We start from the raw sequence: 22,566 nt of genomic DNA on the forward strand, positions 1-22,566 counted from the left end.
TCAGACTGCAAAGTCGTTTGAATTGTGAGGTCGGTGGTTCAAGCTCACCAACTGCTCCTTGGAAACCCTATACAGGGTTGCTATGGGTCAGAACCGACTTGACTGCATTTAACAACAACAACTAATTATGGAAGTGGATTGTTTTTGGTCAGCAGCCAAGCGCTTAACCACTGTGCCACCAGGGCCCCTTCCAAAGGGGTTGTTAGTGGGTGCCATCAAATCATAGTGACTCTACAGCCAACAGAATGAAACAATGGCTGGACCTGAGTCATCCTCACATTGGCTGCTATGTTTGAACCCACTGTTGAAGCCACTGCGTCAGCCCACCTCACTGAGGGGCTTCCTCTTTCTCGCTGACCCTCCACTTTATCAGCAATTGGTTTCCCCTGATGACATGCCCTAAGTACACGAGATCAAATCTTGCCGTCCCTGCTTTTAAGGACCATTCTGGCTGCTCAAGACAAGCATCTACTGCGGTTAGACTCAAGTAGCCACCGGGGCAGACCAAGGAGAAAACTTGGTCTCGAGGGGCTCAGAGTTTAGGGAAATCATTTCAAATGCGTGGGCTAACAGTCCTGAACAAGAGAAATGTGGGCATGGAAGAGGGAAATAAAGGTGCATTTTATAAACTATAACTGCCCAAATGGCAGTCATGAGCCAGAAGTGAGTATGGCGCTGTAGGATAAGCACTTGACTGCTAACTGCAAGTTTGGCAGTTCAAACCCACCAGCTACTCCTAGAAAAACCTGTACAGTGCTGCTATGCGCTGGAACCAACTTGACGGCACTAACAACAACCTATAAATGTAAAATAAAATACCTGTCCCTGGGTGATGCACAGAGCTTGTATTCAACTACCCACCTAAAGGTTGATGACTTCAACCCACCAGGTAGTGCTGCAGAAGAAAGGTCTGGCAGTCTGCTTCTGTAAAGATTATAGCCCTGTGGGACAGTTCTGCTCTGTAACACACAGGGTCATCATCATGAGTTGGACCTGAGTTGATGTCAACAGGCTTGGTTTTTGCTTTCGAAGTGTTAAAATATACATCCAATTTCAAAGACAGCATGCCAATAAAATGTATCTTAGTAATTTTTCCACTGATGAGATGTTGCAATGATGATATCTGGGATCTGCTGGGTTAAATAAATTGTGATTTTTTTTTTAATTTAACCTTTTTTTTTCTGGTTTATTTTCATTCTGGCTCCTAAAAAGTTTTCAATTAATTGTATGGTTCATATAAAATGTTTAGTGAGCAGCAAAATTCTACAAAGACACTTTACCTAGGCTTGAGTGGGGGCAGGGGGTGAAGGAAAGCTTCCCGGAGGAGGTTTCATCTCAGCATTGTCTGAGCAGCTTGCTATATGATAACAGAACTGTTGGTATCACATTCCTACTTTTACATAACAGGTTTGCAGTGCTTGAAAAGCCTCAGAACTTGGCCCCAGATTTCATAATGTTTAGTAGCAAAGGCGGGGCATAAAGCCCTGGCAAAACACCAGAACTATGCGTAGATACTGGGAAGGAAAAGTAGGGGCTCCCCCAGGGTCCTTCTCCTCCTCCACTACCACTTTCCCCTAGAAACCATGAGAATAGCCTGGGCTTTGTTTGAGCTCTGTCCACCCTGAGGTTAAAATCCAATTGGCTGAGCAGCTACCGGAGTTGTGTAATTCACAGAAAAATAAAATGATATCGAGGCCTCATGGCATTGAGACTACAGGAAATAAAGTTCCGAAAATGGCAGACTGTAAGGCTGTGTTCTCACTTGGAAATTGCAGAGGTCACTTTGTCACTCGATGTGCCCTTCTTCCATTGAAATATGCCAGTTTATATTTGAACTGAAGACTCAGAGAAACCTCATTAGAGCACAGAGCTTAAAACCCAGATTTTAATATACAGGGAGTCTTCTCTCATGCGTGGTAACAATGGTGAGGTTGGCCCAAGATCCAGCAGTGTTTCCTTCTGATGTGCATAAGGTTGCTATGAGTCAGTATTGATTGGATGACACCTAACAACAGCAATTAAGCTCCCAAAACAGAACAATGGCCAGTCAGGCAGGCCTGATTTCCACCTGGATCAAAGGATGAGTTCAAAGGCATGGCTTTACCACCACCCACCCACCCACTGCTCTTACTGTACACCTGTTAATGTGGTGCTCTGAGCAAGAACCCACAGAATGCTTTACAACAACAGCAACAACAAGAGACACATAGTTAGGTACTAGGGGTGTGGCAAATATGACCACAATGAGACATTTAAAACCTACAAGTTATCTGCCCACATTCCAGGATATGGCTTGTGTACACACAAACACACACACACATACATGTGCCCACATACACAGACATTCATGGCCTTATAAATGTATGCATCAAGCTCACTCATCAACAGAGTCTGCCAGACACATACCATTAACCAAATTTGTAAGGAAGTGCTCAGCAGGCAGGAGGAAATCATCTATCTTATTATTTACTCAACGAAATTCCAAATGTGCATCTGCAAATGTTTGAGCTTGCTGAACAGGGCACAGCAAGGTCCCAGAATCCCTAAGAAAAGTCCTAGGCTCTCTAACTCAGCCCAGCTCATGGATGCCTGCTAATTACTACCAACAATGACCTTGACTCTCTGGGGTACTTTTGATACATGATTCTGAATCCTCCTCACAAACCCTCACAACTTGTATCTTGCTCTCATTTTGCAGATGAGGAAAGTGAGGCTTGGGGATATAACTGCCCTAAGTCATACATCCGGGCTGGGATTCCCCTTGTCTTTCACAACATTGTGAAATTGTGGCTGACTCCACAGTCCCCATCTGTCCTGGCTTGATTGGAAAGTTACCCAAGAAAGCTTCCCTGGTTCAAAAATAATGGAGCCACTATCCACAGTGGAGAAAGATGGGCCAGACTGCTTCCGTAAAGGTTTGTTGTTGTTAAGTGCTGTTGAGTCAGTTCCAACTCAAAGTAACCCTGTGTAGGATTTCTGAGGTGCAGCTTCTGACCTTGCAATCAGCAGTCCAGTGCTTATCCTATAGAGCCATACAGCCTTTGGGGACCCTATGAGGCAGTTCTACTCTGCCCTTTAGGGTCTCTAAGAGTCAGAATCACTTCATGGTAAGGGGGCTATCCACAGTGAAAGAGGCAGCCCACCTTCCCTCCTTTTTGTAATGGGCTTCGCTCCTCTATTGTACTTTGCAATCAATAATGAAGCATTCTCCCAAGTGCTGTGTTTTAAGATCAGGTTAATGTAATATTTCATCTTGGCCAGCCAGCTGCTGTTCTGCTAGGCTGACAGTAAGTAATATCTTTACATAAGGAGTCAGTCTACAACTAAATCAATTAATCCCTCTTTGGCTGGTAGACAGCTGTTGGGTCAAAGCAAGATAATTAGATGGACTCGTCATTTACCAGGTGGTTGGTAATGAAGGGATTAATTGACCAGAGTTGGGGACTATACAATGTCTGCTCTTTCTGGCCTTCCCCAGCGTCTAAGTCCATTCAGCATCATTCTTCCTGAACAGCGATTACAAAGGAGGAGGGGGGGCGGGGGAGGGGGGGAGAGACAGAGAGAGAGCCCTTCTTCCCCTTCATGCTTATTTGAGAGACTGTAGTTAATCCTTCCGAAGCGCTCATCTGATGCTGGGCATGGATCAAATGAGGAGGGATCCCAGCGTTCCTCTTAAAGTTCCTCCTGATGCTTTGTTTGGGGGTCACTCTTTACTGGAGCTTGGCTTCTTCAGCCTGTCCACATAATTCTGGCTGACTCTCCAACACGTAAGACATCAGACCTACGATGATGGCAGACATGAGAGAATGTGGTCCTGAGACAGTGGAGGAGACTTAGTGCAGAAAGTTAACATGGGAGGGGATACTCGTATAAAGAAGGTGGATCAGGGTGAGGAGTCTCGGCAGTAGGTATACTCTGAGTTACTTTTCACATAATGAGTTATGTGAGAAGCAAAGATTCAGTGATTTCTGGAACTTAAATATCCTCCAACAACCCAAGGCTCTGGCTGCCCATTAGAATTGCCCAGAATGCTTTGGGAGTTCCTGGGTGGTATTCCACTGTTAACTGAAAGAATGAAGGTCCCAGTGCACCCATAGGTGCTTCAGGAGAAAGACCTGGAAATCTGCTTTTGAAAATTCAACCACTGAAGACTGTACAAAGCACAGGTCTCCTCACCACACATGGGGTCATCGTACATCGAAGTCTACCCAAAGGCAACTTATATGTATATATCTATACATACATACATATATGGAGTCCTGGCGTGGCACTGGGGGCTAATGCATCAGACTGCAAAGTCGTTTGAACTGCAAGATCAGGGGTTCAAGCTCACCAGCTGCTCCTTGGGAATCCGATACAGGGTCACTATGGGTCGGAATCGACTCGACAGCACTCAACAACAAACAACAACACAGACTCCCTGGTCTGTAGAATCTAATTTGGGCACACTCTGTTTAAGCTGAGATTAGGAAAGGTGTTTCCCCCTTGCGATTTTATCAGCTTTAATAAAAAGAAAACAATCAAGTGAACCAAAGAGCCAGGTTTCCAAATTTCACCAAGGCATGCTACCCTACAGGAACCCTGGTGTGGCGCTGTGGGTTAATGCGCCAGACTGCAAAGCCATTTGAACTGCAAGATCGGCGGTTCAAGCTCATCAGCTGCTCCTCAGAAATCCTATACACAGGGTCGCTATGGGTTGGAACCGACTTGATGGCACTTAACAATAACAATGCTACCTACAGCTGAGGTCTGGAGTGACCACTACTTAGCCTGGTGCCAGCTGGGCCACAAAGACCTCTCCTTGACCAGGGCAAATAGCAGGTTCAGTAAGAATCTACAGTCCTGAAAGTTCTTATTGGACGACAACTCTGCTGACACACTTGGCTGGCTGAGCAAAACCTGCAGCAGTCTGCACCCACAGTTCTGCTCTGTCACATAGGGTGCTATGGGTCTTACTGGGCTTTCCACACCATTCCATGACTTGGGGAATTTTACAACTGATCCTCAGCACGTTCCAGGCCTCAGTCAATTCACTGGAAAAGAGAATTTCAAGGACGCATTCTTCCACTTGGGAAAGATAACGCAAAACCACCACCACCACAATGCACACAAAGCAAGAGAAAGCAGTAGGCTCTGTGTGGTCCAGTTCTACCACGGAGGAGTTGCATGACTTTGGTAAATTGCCCAAGCCTTCTGAGCCTCAGTTAACTTATCTGATCAATGGGGTCACAGGACACCTTTTGTCTTCATTTGCTAAGGTGGCCATAGTAGAAATACCATAAGTGGTAACTTGAAAACAAAAACAAAAACCAAATTGACTGTCTCATAGTTCTGGAGATGAAAAGTTTACAATGTGGTCTGGGTTGTGGAGGTTTCTTTCTTGTGGGAAGTTCCAGATATTCCTCACAAGAAACCTGTCTCTTCCCAGGTGTGTGAGTCAGTTTGTCTAATCTAATCTTCATCTATTTGGGTTGTTGAGAAGATTCACTGAGATATGTGTGAAAATGCCTCAAATGGACACTGACATGCATTATGTACCCAATAAAGAGCAAGCATTCTGTCTTCCTTTCTCCCGTATTTCCTCCCTACCTGTCTTCTTTCTCTCCTAACCCTCTTTCTCCGGAGCCTCGTCCATTGAAGACTGCCACATCTTCTCCCATGGAGCAGTTGGTGGGTTTGAACCAATAATTTTCTGGTTAGCAGCTAAGCGCTTACACTGTGCCACCAGGGTTCTTTTAGACGGATGTCTTAGTTGCTTCCAATTTCTGGCCCTGAACACCCACAGAAATCATGCCAATTCTCCCCGCATCCTTGGAGCCTTTTTTCTGCCTTAGTGATTTTGCTTTGTTTTTTCTTAAATAGCTCACCCAGAATATCATTAGATTGCTTGACCGTGCATCGGTCCCCCAAAATGCCTAAGAAATCCTGCCGGCAACTTGACCAGGTGCACCCAGTTGTTGTTAAATGCCATCGCGTTGGTTCTGACTCACAGCAACCCTTTACAGGGTTTCCAAGGAGCAGATGGTGGGTTTGAACCACCAACCTTGTAGTAAGCAGTGCAGTGCTTATCCTGTCACACCACACCAGGACATTTAGACTCAAAAACCAAAGACCAGGTGCCGTCAACTTGATTCCTACTCACAATAATGCCATGTGTTGCAAAGCATAACTAGGTTCCACAGGATTTTCAAGACCAACCTTTTGGAAGATCGCCCTGACATTCTTCCAAAGTACTTCTAGGTGGGTTCAAACTGCCAACCTCTGGGTTAGTAATGGAGCTTAGCTATGTCCTCACCCAGAGGCTCAGCTTTAGACACTGAGGGTCAGCCCGGGGGCTCTACAGCTTCTTCTTGGGACATGGAAATGCTAAAGAAAGAAGTGGCTATGGTAGGTCTAAACCATAGGAACAACACTGTAAAGACTTTGGAGAACCCACTCAAGCCTCCTGCAGGTGGGCGAGTCTGAAGGACAAGTGGTTTCGCCCTCGCTGGCATTTGGGGGCAATTATACCCTATTAATGGCTGACAATGCAACTCTGCCTGGTGAGTGGGAGCCAAGTCGGGGCGGCCCACAGATGTGCTCAGCCCACAAATATGCAGTTGGCAACTCCTGAACTTTCCGTGACTCGACAACAGCTGATCTGATCGGCAATTACGTTTTATTTTGGGGCCAGGGAGACAGCAGAGAACTGGGAAAATTATAAGACATCAGAGTGCAATTTTTCTAAGAATATCAACGACAAACTTTTTTTAAACAATTGTTTTTTTTAATGGTAAGAGGTTTGCAAGGCACGGAACTAAGCAAGATTGGACACAGAAATCAGATTCTGATTAACTCCCCCAAGGGGGCTTTTAAGATTTTGTCTAGTAAAAATCTGACTTTGACTTTTTTTTTTTTGGGGGGGGGGGGGATGGGGGATAGGGGACAAGAAGGGTTTGGAGAGGACAGTGTCTATCAAGAGAAAAGAATTGTTAGTAACAGTGTATACAGCATAGAGGTAAAAAACGGAAATGAAGAACCCAGGGTTTGGAGCTGGTCTTGAACTGGAATCCTCCCTGACTCAGTAGGTGTGTGAGCTTCTTGGCCTCAGCTCCCACCCGTGGGAAACGGCGGCATAATACTGTTGTGGATGTAACTGTGTCCCTTGGCAAAAGATACACTGAAATCTTATTACTGTAAATGTCACCTTGGCTAGAAATAGGGTCTTTGAAGATGTTATCAGTTGAACTGACAGGAAGTTCTGATGGGGCACTGAGTAGACTCTGACTCACAGAGATCCTACAGCACAGAGCAGAACTGTTCCTTAGGGTTTCCAAGAGTGTAAATCTTCACAGACGCAGGCAGCCTCTTCTTCTGCCTGCAGTGCAGCTGGTGAGTTCAAACTGCCAACCTTATGGTTAGTATTCCAACACTTAAGCCACTGCGTCACCAGGGCTCATTTAATGGAGAAAGGTGAGCCCTAATCCCATTTGAGTTATTGTCAATTCCTACTCATAGCGACCCCGTATAGAGTTTCTGAGGAGCAGCTCTTGGGTTTGAACCTCCAACCTTGAGGTTATCAATCCAATGCTTATCCTACAGTGCCACACCAGGACTCAATCCAATTTGAGTGGTGTCCTACAAAAAACACACCGGACCTACCAGAAGCTGGGAGAAACGAGAAAGATCTTCCCCTAGATCCTTCAGTGAAAACCAGTCCTGGCTAATACCCTGAATTCAAACTCCTAACCTTCCTGAAATGTAAAACAATAAGTGTCTCCTTTGATAAGCAAGCCACCCAATTTGTGGTACCTTGTCATGACAGCTCTAGGAAGCTGCTACAAATCTCTCTCTCCAGGCTCATTGTAAAATTGTTGTTGTTAAGTACCTCGGAGTCGGTTCTGACTCATAGTGACCCTGCACACGGTTTCCGAGGCTGCCAAGCTTTATGGGAGCCGAAAGCTTCATCTTTCTCCTGTGGAACTTCTGGTAGTTTCGAACTGCCGACCTTGAAGTTAGCAGCCCGATTTGTAACCACTACACTACCAGAGCTCCTTGATGGTAAGATTAGATGTGAATTTTTCAGCATCTCCATCGGACCTGGCATATTGTCCTGGTACATAGTAACTAAGACCCCTTTTCTTGATGTAAGGCTGGTGTCTTATCATCAAAAACAAACAGTTCCTGTTTTCACCATGATGTAGCACACCCAAATAACCAGACAGCAGAAAAAGGGGAAGCTCCATCTCCAGGGACAGTTTGGTTTCTCGCGATTAACGGGTTTGTCATCTGTGATAACATCATTCCGGGCTTAGCAACTTCAACAGCATGACTGGTTGGGAAAGATGAGAAATAGTAACTAAGCCCAATCAGAGGAAAAGTCTGTAAATGTCTCAAGATAGGAGCCCTCGCTTCCTCTCTCCTCTTACTACGCCAGCTAGGGGCAGCTCAAATGATCCCCCAAGATGGTACCGTTGACCTTGCGTGGGAATAGAACATAATTGCAGCTTGTAAAGGAAGTCAGCCTAAGAAAAAAAAACATCCCGAGACAACATCTCAAGGAAACAGGGTGATTTTCCTGCAATGACATTTCCCTGGTTGCCAGACAGATTGCCCAAGATATTCCTGATGGAGGACAATGAGTCATTCGCCCCGCTCTTACAGATGACCCACCAGTGGCCAGTGGCTCTGACTCGTGGTGACCCCATGTGTATCAGGGTATAACTGTGTGCTCCATAGGGCTTCCAAGGGCTGATTTATTTTTTAGAAGCAGATCACCAGGATTCTCTTCCAAGACACCTCTGGGTGAACTCTTCAATTAACAGCCAATCAGGTTAACCAACTGCACCACAAAGTCTTAGCCTACTGCTAAATGAAAATCTGGCTCAGACAGCGCTCAACACTACCAGAAGGAAAACATTTCTCTGTCTAGAAGGGTCACACTTCTTCAGTTGCTTTACAAAAGAACCAGGTAAGGACTACCTTGTCAGTCCACTCTCCATGTCAACCCAGGGTATGCAGAGTAAGCAGACATGTGGGGCTAAGCTCACGTGTCCTGTTCACCCCCTGGGTGCCCAGAGCCCAACACACAGGGACTCTGTAACAGTGGAGGAATAAATGAATACATGAGTCCATGAATTAAATAACTCCATGGGGGGGGGGGGGCAATCAGTCAAGGCAAACCATCTCAGGCAACCTCTCTCATATAACACGGTGAGCTGTAAGATGCACCACAGAGGAGTAAGTAAGCACAAGTAAGTAAGCCTGCATAAGAGATGAAAATGCTGCCCAGTCCATCTTCATGACCCATGGTATGAGTGAGTTTATAATTTCAGCGATTGTACCAATCCATCCTACTTCACCGTCAAAATGGTCTTCTCCAGTGACTAGCTTTCCTGGTGTCCACGGTAGGTGAGCAGACGTCTCCCCATCCTTACTTCTAAGGACCCTGCATCCGAGGTAGTGGTATCACCATGATTAAGGAGGGGGAGTAGTCACAGAGCCATTAAGCTACATGCCCACAGCCACAAAGTTAGTAAATGATGAAACAGGCTAGGAACCCAACCTGGCTCTAAAGCCCAGACTTCAGCTACTGACGCTACCTGCATGACCATAAGATGTCGAATCACAATCCTGCCGCCTCCACGTTTCAGAATTGTTTCATACTCCCAACATTCCTGAGCGATTTTTCAGACGGGAAAACTGACCTCTACTGAGGACTCGGCATGGACTCACAGTTGTACTCTAGTTAGAAGCGAAGTTGTAATTTCTACTCAGGCCTTCATTTTTTCATCCACAGAGATCTGGGAGCACCTGTTGTCAGCCAGGCGCTGTTTTAGGTGATGCTGATGCCACAGAGAACGTGAAAAAGGTCCATGGACACCCACCCAGAGAGACAGCCACCTCAGAATGGGCTCTAAGCTCTGTTTGGAAGGGGAGACGTCCCAGAACAAAGGATGGAAATGGTTTGCATCTAGTAGCATGCACTATTGTCAACACAGTTAAGCCAAAACCCTAACCCTTCGTCAAAGACTGGTTCTGTCTGCTCCTGAGGACAGGCTTTATGAAGAGGCTGAGAGACTTGCCTACAATTAAGAAACAGCTCAGTACCAAATGAAATTCAAATATCAAATTCCCTGTTGAGTCTCCATGGACCCCAGAAAAGGAAGCCTTTAGGTAATGCAGGTATTCCTGAATGTACAGTGGGGCTCCTTTCCAACCACATAAGTTGAATACAGTTTTTCTTTCTTTTTTTTACGCTTCCATTATTTTTGCCTTTTATAACAATATCTTTGTAAATCAACAGTGTTTCCAGCAGTAAATCATAAAATTGAACATCTGTAAGTAAACATCTGAGAATGAGATCAGTAAATTGTCTGCTACAACCTATCACCAACACCCACCCCCCCAAAAAAAGATGGTCGTAAGTACAGTTCAACTCAACTACGTCACACATCAGGGACAACCTGTACTGAATTTTCAGTTACCTGTCAACACCTAGAGCTCAGGGTGGTGGGGTGGGTGGGAGATGGATTAACCTGGTTTGGCCACTTATGATGCATACACTCCGGAGTTTATTTTCCAGACGTGAGTGCAGGTGAGAAATTGGAAGGAGCAATGGGATCCCAAAATTCTTAGGCTCATCCCTTTGCAAAAACAAGAATTCAGCACCTTTGATGCCCACATTGTCTTCTTCTACCAAGCACCCTGGTACACAGAAGACTCAATTAATAATTTAACACAAAATAAAGAGTATGTATATAGCTAAACCAGCACTTTTCATTTTCCTTTCTCAACAGCTATTAAAAGTAGGCAGTTGCTGTCGCTGGGACTTCATTCACCAGCTCTCGACATCAAGCGCTCATTCAAGTTCCTGAAAACGGACCAGCCCTGCAGTTTCCACATCAAGACCCACACACAACGCTGAAGCCATTGTCATAGCAACCAGGCCTCCTAACTTTGCTCCTAACTTTCCAAGGGGCAACTTTTCCTTGGTTGGAATTTATTTTGCTCAAAGAGAAGCTCTTTTCATCATCAACAGTGCAGAAACCACGCTTGCTGCCTTCTTAAATTAATGAGTCACATTTACTGTGACAGTCACTTAGCAAAGACATCTTGCCAAGCTGGCAAAGTGGGGCACTGTTGGGCTTGAATAAGGGGACGTAGAACAGGTGGTGAGTTTGTCCAGGTGCAGATCCTCAGGGAAGATAACACAAGCTGGCCAATGTTTCAGTGTCAGGATCCCACTGCTGGGGCCCGTGATTGTATGGAACTCTGGGGTCCAAGACCTGAGCAGCACCAGACCCGGTCACTCTCTAGTTCTAAACACCGCGATTGTGGAAACAGTATACAGAGACAGCTTACCTAAGAAAGCAGCCCTGGAAGGCAAAACGCCAGGCAGGGGAAGGAAGTTTCAAATCCCCAGGGAACACAACACTGGAATCGTTCAGCCAAAAAAATCCAAACCAAAATGATGGGCGATGACAGAGTCACGGAAGCAGCCAATTTCCCTGAGACTTACCTGGGTCGGGTTGTAGAGTTCCTGCAGGGGGCTTCGGGACCCCTTCCGGCAACAGATGTCCACGCCGAAGGGATTCCTCCGCATGACTAAGGAAAGAAAGTGAAGGTTCATCAGAAAGAGCAGCAAAGGCATGTTGTCTGACAAAGAAACAGACGCAGAAGAGAGAAGAGGAAAGGATAGCCGGCTTGTAATGAAGATAGATTTCCACTGCTGTTCCCATACCTGCGTCTGCAACTCCGCCACTGTCTTCTCAACTCTCAAGGGTCTCCACACCCAAACAAACAACAACGTTACCACGGAGTCAAGTCCAACTCGTGATGACCCTATGGGTGTCGGAGTGGAATTCTGCTCCAATGACTGTGATCTTTCCAAAGTACATTGCCTGGTCTTTCTTCCTAGGTACATCTGGGTGGATTGGAATCACCAACCGTTGGGTTATTAGCCAAGTACTTCGTGGTTTGCACCACCAGGGGACTCTTACTCCATATCCCAAATCAAAGAAAAATTTGCTTTCAGATCGATTTTTACTCATAGTGACCCTACAGGGAAAGGTAAGATTGTAATCTTTATGAAGTCCTGCTGTAACATTGGACCACAAGGTCAAGTTGGACCATAGGGTTGGTGGTTCAAACTCACCAGCCACTCCTTGGAAAGCCGATACAGGGTCACTGTGAGTTGGAACTGACTCCACACACTTAACAACACCAACAATCTTAAAGCAGCTGCTGGGTTCAAACCACCAGCCTTTAGGTTAGCAGTGAGTGCTGAAGCACTGCGCTACCAAGGCTCCTTGATACATCCCAGAAGGACATCAATAATGTTAAAACTTCCTCCTAGTAAATTTTTAAGACACAAAGAAATGTCATTTGTGAAACATGGTAAAGACAGTTCTGCCAGAGTGTGTTCTGCCAAATGCCAGGCTTGGTGAGGCAGTGTAAGGTCCCATAGCCTTCGCCATCTGCCCTTCCCTAGGTGGGCTCTCCTGTTCAGCAGACACCCCCACTCCATTTAAATGGCACTCAGCTATTGGTCAGCTGAGGAGAGGGGTGGAGCATTCCCAAAGTCTCTTGTGAATTATCTTTGTCATTTTTGTCAAGTGCTGTTTGAGTGAGTTCCCACTCATAGTGACCCTGTAAGACCTAACAGTTGGCTCTCAGGAAGATTCTAGAAATTCAAGAAAACCCTATGGAGCGATTCTACTCTGCCACATGGGGTCACTTTAGCCCCTGCATCTCAGAGTCAATTCCTGCTCACAGCTATCCCATAGGGCAGAGTAGGGCTGCTCCTTCACTCTCTGCAAATCTTTAAGGCAGCATACAGCCTTGTCTCTCTTCTGAAGAGCAGATGGTGGGTCTGAACCCCGACCCTGAGGTTAGTGGCCCAGCGCTTAACCCACAGTGTCACTGGGCTTCCTCATGGGGCCAATATTAGAAGTCAATATATAAGCTCCATACATCCCCCACCAGGTCTACAGCTCTCCCTGCGGAGTAAGGGACCTGGGGGTACATATCAATACAGAAGAGCCATTAGAATTTGATTAGGCTGAGAAACAAGAGCTCTTTGTTCCTCCACGGCTGCCCTAAGAAGAGGGGGGAAAATCCATGTTGTGTTTTCCTTTAATTTATTACTTCATTTTTCATTTCCACCCAAAACGAGGTAAACTGTTAAATGCATGCAAGTTGCCCTGGGTGCACAAAGACATAGCAACACTCCAATGGAGCAAAAACAACCATAACACTTGTAAAATTATGCTCCCGCCAGGCAAGATTAAATTCTCCCCGTGGCGGCAGACAGGCTCCCAAGGACTCGGGTGTGGAGCTGCCTCAGTGAAAACTCTATCGTGGAACCCATTAAAAGGCTGATTTTATGGGGGGCAATATGATTTAATTGGTTTATTTTTCTAAAACAAGGCCTTTCAAAGCCTTTGACCATGTGGGGCCTGCAATTTGGGCCTTCTGCAGTTCCCCTCCAGGTCTGAGCTCCTGCACTCCAGGCTATGAAAGCCAAAGGGGCCTCATGTGCTTTTTATGGGTATGATAACAACCATGCCATTTGAGGTGAGTTCATTGTGTACCAGGTCCTAGGAGAAGTATAATCCTAGCCCCCAGTGAAGATTACAGACAGCTTCTCTGAGTTTCCGTGAACTTCAGGAACTTGACCAAGGACGTATGGGTGGAAAGCAGACTCAAACCTAGTCAGTTATGCTCTCTCCAACCCATCCCTGACCCCCGCTCAGTCTCTGTCTGGCCAGTCGTGAGAAAGTTGACCATTGAGTTACTTGACGCCCTGTTCATCAACTCAGAAAAACGAACCCAGTTGCCAATGAGTCGATGTGGTTCATGGCCACCCCATGTGTATGTATCAGAGCAGAACTGTGTTCCACAGGGTTTTCAATGGCTGTTTTGTTTGGAAGTAGATTTCCAAGCCTTTTTTCCTGAAATCTCAAGCATATTAGCTGTTTGCACCATTCATGGACTTTTGGCACACAGTTGGCTCTCAAAAAGGTTTATGAAGGATCTAGATCTTTATGAATCTTTCAAGAGAACGTGAAGCACTTATTTATGAAGAGCAAAGACACTATACATAGCCTTCAGTATGGAGTACAACTCAATGTTAAGAAAACAAATATCCTCACAAGACTGAAGCTGTCAAAAATTTCATTTTACTTGGATCCACAATCAACACTCATGGAAGCAGTTATTAAGAAATCAAAGGACATATTACATTGGGCAAATCTTCTGCAAAAGACCTCTTTAAAGTGTTCAAGAGCACTTTGAGGACTAAGGTGCATCTATCTGACCCAAGGCATAGTATTTTTCAGTCGCCTCAGGTGCTTGTCAAAGCTGGCAATCAATAAGAAAGATTAAAAAAAAAGAATTGATACATTTGAATTAATGGTGTTGGCAAAGAACAATGGAAGTACTATGGACTGCCAGAACAACAAACACATCTATCTTAGAAGAAGTACAGCCAGAATGCCCCTTAGAAGCAAGGTTGGTGAGACTTTGTCTAACATACTTTGGCTATATTATGAGGATGGACCAGTCCTGGGAAAAGGACATCATGCTCAGTAAAATAAAGGGCCAGTGAAAAAGAGGAAGAGCCCTAAGGAGATGGATTGACTTGGATGGATTGAGCAACAATGGGCAGAAGCATAACAACAATTGTGCGGATGATGAAGGACCGGGCAGTTTCCTTCTGATGTGCATAGAGCCACTGTGAATTGGAACAGCACCTAACAACAACAAACTCAAATCAGTGAAATTAAGGACGGTTTCTCAATTATAATTATTCTAATGATAGGCCAATTTGCAGTATGATTTCCTGGACCCAGTAACAGTTCTGGATATTCTAAGAGATATGAACTATGGCAAAATTACACTAAAGTCACTCTTGTTTATTTCAATCCAATGAAAAGTACACTCTCCTCCTTCTGAACATATCCATTAGGGAGGCAGCTAACTGGGAGCAGGGGCGGACAGGCAGCTCACAACAAGGGATGGAGCTCATCACATTCTCTGAGAGGTGCCCTGTGGTCTTGTCGGTGCTGTGGGGCTCAGGTATGAAGACATACCTGCCTTTGATACATTTCATAAACCAAAGACACTGAGGATTCTGAGAGATGAGAGTGCAACCCCTTTCATTCACAAAAACTACTTGGGGAGCATAAGCACTTGCTAAGGTCCCCAGTGCGGTGGCAGCAGATGTCAAGCTGTGGGAAAAACAGTCACCGTGAATAATGAAAATCATTGTTAGTACTACCATTTATCGAGAATGTATCATGTGCCTGACATAATGCTGAGTGAGCCCTGTTCTCACATGGCTTGCTTTGTGGTTGTTAGGTGCCATCGAGTTGGTACCAACTCATAGTGACGCTATGCACATCAAAATGAAACACTGCCCAATCCTGGGCCAACCTCACAGTCATTGTTATGTTTGAGCCCACTGCTTTGCCACTGTGCCAATCCATTTTGTTGGGGGGTCTTCCTCTTTTTTTCCAACCCTCCACTTTACCAAACATGATATCCTTCTCCAGTGACTGGTCCCTCTTAACAATATGTCCAAAGTATGTGAGACGTAGTTTGGCCATTCTGGCTTCCATGCAGCACTCTGGCTTCACTTCTTCCAATAAAGATCTATTTGTTCTTTTGACAGTCCATGGTACTTTCAATGTTCTCCTCCAACAAAATTACTCAAATGCATCAATTCTTCTACGGTCTTCCTTATTCACTGTCCAACTTTCACATGCATATGAAGTTATTGAAAATAACATGGTTTGGGTCAGTCTTCAAACTGACGTCTTTGCTCTTCAACATTTTAAAGAGGTCTTGTACATCAGATTTGTCCAATGCAATATGTCATTTGATTTCTTGACTGCTGCTACCATGAGTGTTGATGGTTGATCCAAGCAAAATAAAGTCACTGACAACTTCAATCTTTTCTCCATTTAATGGACGTGATTTATTGGTCCAGTGGTGAGGATTTTTGCATTCTTTACATTGAGGTGCAATCCATACTGAAGGCTGTGGTCTTTGATCTTCATCAGTAAGCACTTTAAGTCCTCTTGGCTTTCAGACAAGCAAGATTGTATCATCTGCATATGTATGGCTTGCTTTAATCCTCATTAAAAACTCTGTAAATTAGAGATAATAACATCATTTGTACCCATGTTACATTTGTGAAAATGGAAGCCCTTAGAGGTTTTTTAAGTTGCCTAAGATCACACAGTCAGCAAACGGTGAGTCAAATAGGAAATGCAAACCCAATTCTGTCTGTTTATAGACGTGGTACTCTTGACCACTTCACCATGCTCCTTGCAAGGGCAGCAAAAGATGCTTCTAATAATGATTTATCATATATAGCTTCCCCACACAAACCAGGGCTCTCACTGTTCAAAGCCAAAGTACTTCTGTACCAAACCAACCAAGTCTGAATGGTTTTCCACACCTCCGGCTGGCAAAGCAACTGCCATCAACTCTAAAACCCAGCTGGCTTCAGATACATTCCAAATCTCTCGATTTGCTAACAGTCTGGGCATGGTTTGCCATCTACCCGATGCTCAGAGAATGCAGAGCAGCCATGTAATTATAGAGATGTATTTCCAAATGCACAAGTTCAAAACGATGTTTCAGCACAGTGAGGACCAGTCCATCTGTCAGGGAGATGTTGGAATGGGACAGTGTCTGATTCCACCTCACCAACTTAGATAGAGGAAGAGCAAGCCGAACCGTTCCCTCAGAACTAGCCATTCCTACAATGCCATGCCAGTCTGCTGTGTAACATGTGACCCACAAGCCTGTCCTGTAATGACATGAAGACACAGTCTCCCCCAGCCCCTGGCCTTAAGGTCATTATGTTGGAAGTAGGTTATTCACTGTGACAGTTAAGCTTTTATGTCAACTTAACTGGATCAGGATTCTCAGCGGTTTGGCAGTTGAGATGTAGTTCTCTCCATAATGAGATCTAATACAAAATGATGAGTTCTGCTGTGAGCAACCAATCAATTGAAAGGATGTTTCCTTGGGGTGTGGCCTGCTTCCAAAATATTAGACACTCAGGCAATGCTTGTTTGCTTTCTGCTGGGTCTGGATCTTATATCTGGCTCATCCTCTGACCTCCAATTCATTGGACTTAAGCCAGCGGCCTGCTCTATTACCTTCCGATCCTGGGAACCATAAGCAGCCTGCCTTCATACTTGCCAGACATGCCAGACCTGCCTGCCCATCTTGGTTCATCTGTCCCAGACTTGGGACTCTCACACCTCTACAATTGTAAGCCATTTCCTTGATATAAATTTCTCTTTATATATATTTGTTTCACTGGTTTTTCTTCACTAGAGAACCCAGCCTAAAACAATCAGCCATCTCAGTTTGCCCAGGGAACCAGACTTGGGATTTTCAGTGCTAAACCCAGGTATGTCCCCAGCAAATTGGGGACATACAAGTTGGTCACCCATGAGTGCCCACTGAAGCATGAGATGGCATAGGAGTTGACATCAACACGAACTGGATTCAACCCCTGGTTTCACCATTAATTAGCCCAGGAACCATCCCCATTTTATAGGAGGAGATCCATTTCATAGGTTGTGGGTTTTCATAAGCTACTACTTTTGGAAAGTAGATCACCAGGCCTTTACTCCTAGTTTGTCTTAGTCTGGAAGTTCTGTTGAAACCTGTCCATCCAGGGTGACCCTGCTGGTATTTGAAATACCAGTGACACAGCTTCCAGCATCACAACAACTATGCAAGCCACTAGAGTGGGACAAACTGACAGATCAGCACTGACTCGTTATACCTCATCTGATTCCAAACGGATTTGAGGCAAGATTGGAAAAACATTTTATTTGATTTTATAGTCACAATCCCAGGAGAAAGATGAGGCTCTCTGCTTCCACAAAGATTTACAACCTTGGAAACCATATATAGGGTTGCTGTGAGTTGTAACTAACTCAACAACACAGTCAAAACGGAGTTCTGAAATAATATTTCAGGACAGGAACTAATACAATGGGGTTTTGCTTTTTAAACCATCTTGCTGCCCCAAGAAAGGGTGAATCAGAGTCTTATGGGTGAGTGAGGCAGGTGGGGATCTCCAAGGGAGCAGCCTGCCTCTCAGAACCGTGGCCTTGGTATCACATACCACATGAGAGACTCAGTCAGCAATCGCTTAACGAAGCCTTAGGGTTGTGAGCCCACCAGAACCCAAAATAACCTGGAATGACACCGTAAAACGGTGAAACCACTGTGGAAAATGGTATGGTATTGCCTCCACAAGCTGTTAATGGAAATACTTAGTATGATTCAGCAAGCTCTCTACTTGGTATATATATCCACCTATCCTAGAGAAATAAGAGCCATGATACAAGTGGATAAATGCATACTCATGTTCATCACAGCACTAGTCACAATAGCACAAAGATGGAATCAACCTAAATGACCATCAATGGAAGAATGGAAACATACAATGAACTACTGCGCAACACTGAAGAATAACAAAGCTGCGAAACACCTTCTAACAAGGATGACCCTGGAGGACATTGTGCTGAGCAAATTTATTCAATTACAAAAGGATAAATATTGCATGAGGCCATTATTGTGAAAAGTCTAAAAGAGTTTTTCATACTAAAAGAAACATTCTTTGATGGATACCAATGGTAGGAGGGAATGGGGAGTAATTCACTGGCTAGAGGGTTGTTGTCAAAGTGCCATCGAGTCGGTTCTGACTCATGGCAGATACATGTCAACTTAGGTGACATACAACAAGAGGGAGGTTGGCAAAAAATGAAAGAGGTATGGAAAGACACAGGAAGAGAGAAAAAACAGAACGATGGATATTAAATACGATATTTTAAAACAGGAGGAAAAAACATCTAGGATGAAATTAAGTCACTAGCAGGGTTTGGTTTCCGAGAAAGTAGATTTTCTTTGACTAGTAAGTGGCCTGAGTCTGGACCACAAGTAGGATGTAAATAAACATCAGACCACTGAGACTATAACCCACAAAATTTGCTTGGGAACATAACCTCAAAATTCTTTGAGATAACAAAATTGTTTCCTTAAAACCCAAATAACTTAAAACGTAATGCTCAGAAAAATGTCCCAAACAGATAAAAGCATATAAAAACAGAAACTAGGTAAGTGGTCACTTAAGACTGGGTGTTTAACCAAAAGGGTTGGTGTTTCGAACCCATCTGCGACTCTATAGGAAAAAGACTTGGTGATCTAATCTAGTACAGTTTTGTTGTTGTTGTTGTTAAGTGCCGTCGAGTCGGTTCCGACCCAGAGCGACCCTGTACAGGGTTTCCGAGGGTGTAAATCCTTACGGGAGTAGAAAGCCTCATCTTTCTCCCGCGGAGCGGCTGGTAGTTTCGAACTGCTGACCTTAAGGTTCGCAGCCCAATTCGTAACCATAAGTCTGAACTGACAAAGACTGGGAGTGGATAGAAATGGGGGGGGGGGGGGTGATGGTAAACAGACACATGTTTCTGCTTAAAGTGATGGAAATGGTCCAAAATTAATATTGTGATGATGGCTATACAATCCCGTCAGTATCGCAGGTTTGTTGGCGTGTCTCCGTGAAAACAGGTGAATTTCATGATATGTAATTAAAGCTGTTTTACAAAAATACAGAAGTGTATTTTGTAGTTAGCCAAAAGTGGCTAACTACAAAACCCACAATGTTAATATCATCAAGCTTTTGTCGTATTGGAGAAGATCCACTGGCAGTTCCAATCTGACAAACTGACTTGAACAGTACATTTGACTTATAATTTTTAATTGAGATCTGAGTTCATGTATAATAGGAAAGTCTTTAAGTAAGATCCGCTTGATTCATAAACGTGAGGTATTAGATTTATAAGGCTTATTTATGTACTTGGGAATGTTCTTTGTTAACCAAGCAATTAAAGCACTCAAAAAAGACATTAAATAGATTAAGTGTGAAATGCAGTCAGTCGGTTAAGTTACAGGACCAAATATTAATCAAAAACCACCCTAAATTGACTGTTAAGATTTATTAAACTCACAGCTAGAATAACAGATTTATAACTTAAAAAGCTAGATTCTAATGCTATTGAATTATGGTTAACCTAAAACTGGTTAAAATGGCAATTTTTTATTATGTATATTTCCATTTTATATATATATATATATATATATAGGAAATATACATAATAAAAATACGTTTACTTATTTAAAAAGCCAGACTCTTAGATATACGACTTTAATTTTTCCAGATGCCTTTTCTGTATGCAACTGCCTCCCCTTCAATGACAGAAAACACCCTTCACATTCACCAAAAGGTGTACTAACAGGAACTGGCACACCCAGAGTAGGAAGTGTGCTGGTATATATGTCCCAGCAGCAGCATCAATTCTGTTCCTGAAACTCCTCTGCAATGATGGAATAATTTCATTCCTGAGATACTTAAGCTCAAGGAACTGAAATTGACAGTTAACCTAGGAAAGCCCTTGTAAGTCACGTTTTGGGTTCACTTAATATAAAACAAGATCCACAGCACTGGCAATACTGATCATGTTAATTACACTTCACACGCCATCAGTGAGTTGTTATGGGTACTATACAGTTAATTTCCATTTACCCTCCCTTAACTGTGAGAGAAATTTTACACTGCCCCCCTGCAGTTTCCCTAGAATGCTTATAAATTTATGTTGCAGTGATGCAGAAAATTTGCCCAAATAATTCTTTCCCTGTGTCTGATGCTCCAAGTCTATTTTATATTGATGGCTGCCTCTGGGATTCCCCTTGGCTTTGGAGACACAAAACAAGGTAGGTGCTTAAGAAGGGTATATTCCAGAGACCCTTTATTTAAGCACCTCAAACAGGGCACAGTGGGCCTTACACACAACACATCTTGGAGGATTTCCTCTCCTGTTCTTTCCTCAAGGAGAGAAGCAGATTTGCCTCTGCCAACTCTGTATAATTTCACGATAACATAGTTGGACTCTGGTCAGCAGTCCAACCTCCCACAGGGCCACACAGCCTCTTCTAGAGCCCAAGGGGATTGGCACTTGTCCTTGGTCTCTCTCCAGGCCACCTGTGCAAAACTTTAGCCTGCCCTGGGTTTGTTGCTGTTGCTGTTAGATGCTGTGGTATCAACAGCCAACTCATGAAGACCCCATGTATTACAGAGGATGACTGCTCCAGATGTGACCTTTCTTCCTGGTGTCATTGGGTGGGCTTGAACCACTAACTTTTAGGTTAGTAGTCAAATGCAAACTGTTTGCATCACTCAAGGATCTAAATTAAATAAAGTGTGCCTGAGCCAAGCCATGGTATTTTCAATTGTCTTATATGCACGTGAAAATTGGACTATGAATAAGGAAGACAGTAGAAGTGATTGCATTTGAGTCATGCTGGTGGAGAATATTAAAAGCACCATGAACTGCCAAAACCACAAACAAATCTGTGATAGAAGTACAGCCAGAATGCTCCATAGAAGCCAAAATGGCCAGACTTCGTCTGTCATTATTTTGTACTTGTTATTAGGAGGGAATCAAGTTCAGCAGTTCAAACTCACCAGCCACTCCTTGGAGACTCTACATAGGGTGGCTGGAGTTGGAACCGACTCGACAGCACTTAACAACAACAACAACAGTCCCTGGAGATGGACATCGTCGTTGGCAAAGTGGAGGATCAGCAAAAAAGAGAAAGACCTCCAACAAGATGGACTGGCCCAGTGGCAGCAAAAGTGGGCTCAAGCGTAACAAAGGATTGTGAGGATGGCGCAATGTCTTGTTCTGTTGTGCAAAGTGTTGGAATTGACTCGATGGCATCTAACATCAACAACAACAGTGTTCTTAAAGAAAAGGCCAGGACACAGAAAAATACACGCAGAGGATGAAGTCCTGTGAAGACTGTGGCAGAGACTATAGTGACGTAGCTATAGGTCAAGGAACACCAAGCCACCAGAAGCTAACAAGAGGCCAGGAAAGATGACCCCTAGGGCCTCCAAAGGGAGTGTACCTGCAAAACCTTGGCTGCAAATCTTGGGCCTCCAAACTGTGAGAGAGTAATTTTCAGTTGTTTTCAGCCACCTCATTTGTGGTAATCAGTTACGGCAGTCCTAGGTAACTCTGATAGTTAAGGTTTTGTGTTAACTTGACTGGGCCAGGATTCCCATTGTTTTAGCAGCTGAGATGCAGTTAGTCCCATAGTGAACTCGAACACAGACATGGTTAACTCTTCGATGATTGGCTTTGAGCAGGCATAGTCAACTCTGTAATTATTGTCTACGAGCAACCAATCAATTGAAAGTATGTTTTCTTGGGGTGTGGCCTACTCCCAATATAATGGAAACACAGGCTGATCTCTTTTCCTCTGGACCTGGATCTTGCATCTAGGTCATCCTCCAACCTCCAGTTCTAGGAACCGGAGTCAGTGGCCTACGCTATTACTTGTCTTTCCGCACGAAGGCCCTCCTGACGATCTTGGTTCACCTGCTTGGACTTGGGACTCCTGTCTGCCCATCTGCCTGCAGGCCCACCTGCCTCACCTGTCTTAGACCTGGGACTCTCCCAGTTCTACAGTTTATATATATATATATAT

At 44.3% G+C, this 22,566-nt stretch overlaps 1 protein-coding gene across 2 annotated transcripts in view; it reads right to left on the bottom strand.

Moving 5' to 3' along the window:
* CHST11 (carbohydrate (chondroitin 4) sulfotransferase 11) overlaps positions 1-22,566 on the bottom strand; it is a 334,147-nt gene that overhangs the window by 148,894 nt on the left and 162,687 nt on the right. For both annotated transcript variants that reach the window (XM_006871078.1, XM_006871079.1), the window contains exon 2: positions 11,501-11,586. In XM_006871078.1, coding sequence (XP_006871140.1) covers positions 11,501-11,586 — 86 coding nt within the window. The remainder of the gene's footprint in view (positions 1-11,500; positions 11,587-22,566) is intronic.

This window comes from Chrysochloris asiatica, unplaced genomic scaffold (genome assembly GCF_000296735.1).
Source record: "Chrysochloris asiatica unplaced genomic scaffold, ChrAsi1.0 scaffold00160, whole genome shotgun sequence".
In the NCBI taxonomy this organism is placed as follows: Eukaryota; Metazoa; Chordata; class Mammalia; order Afrosoricida; family Chrysochloridae; genus Chrysochloris; species Chrysochloris asiatica.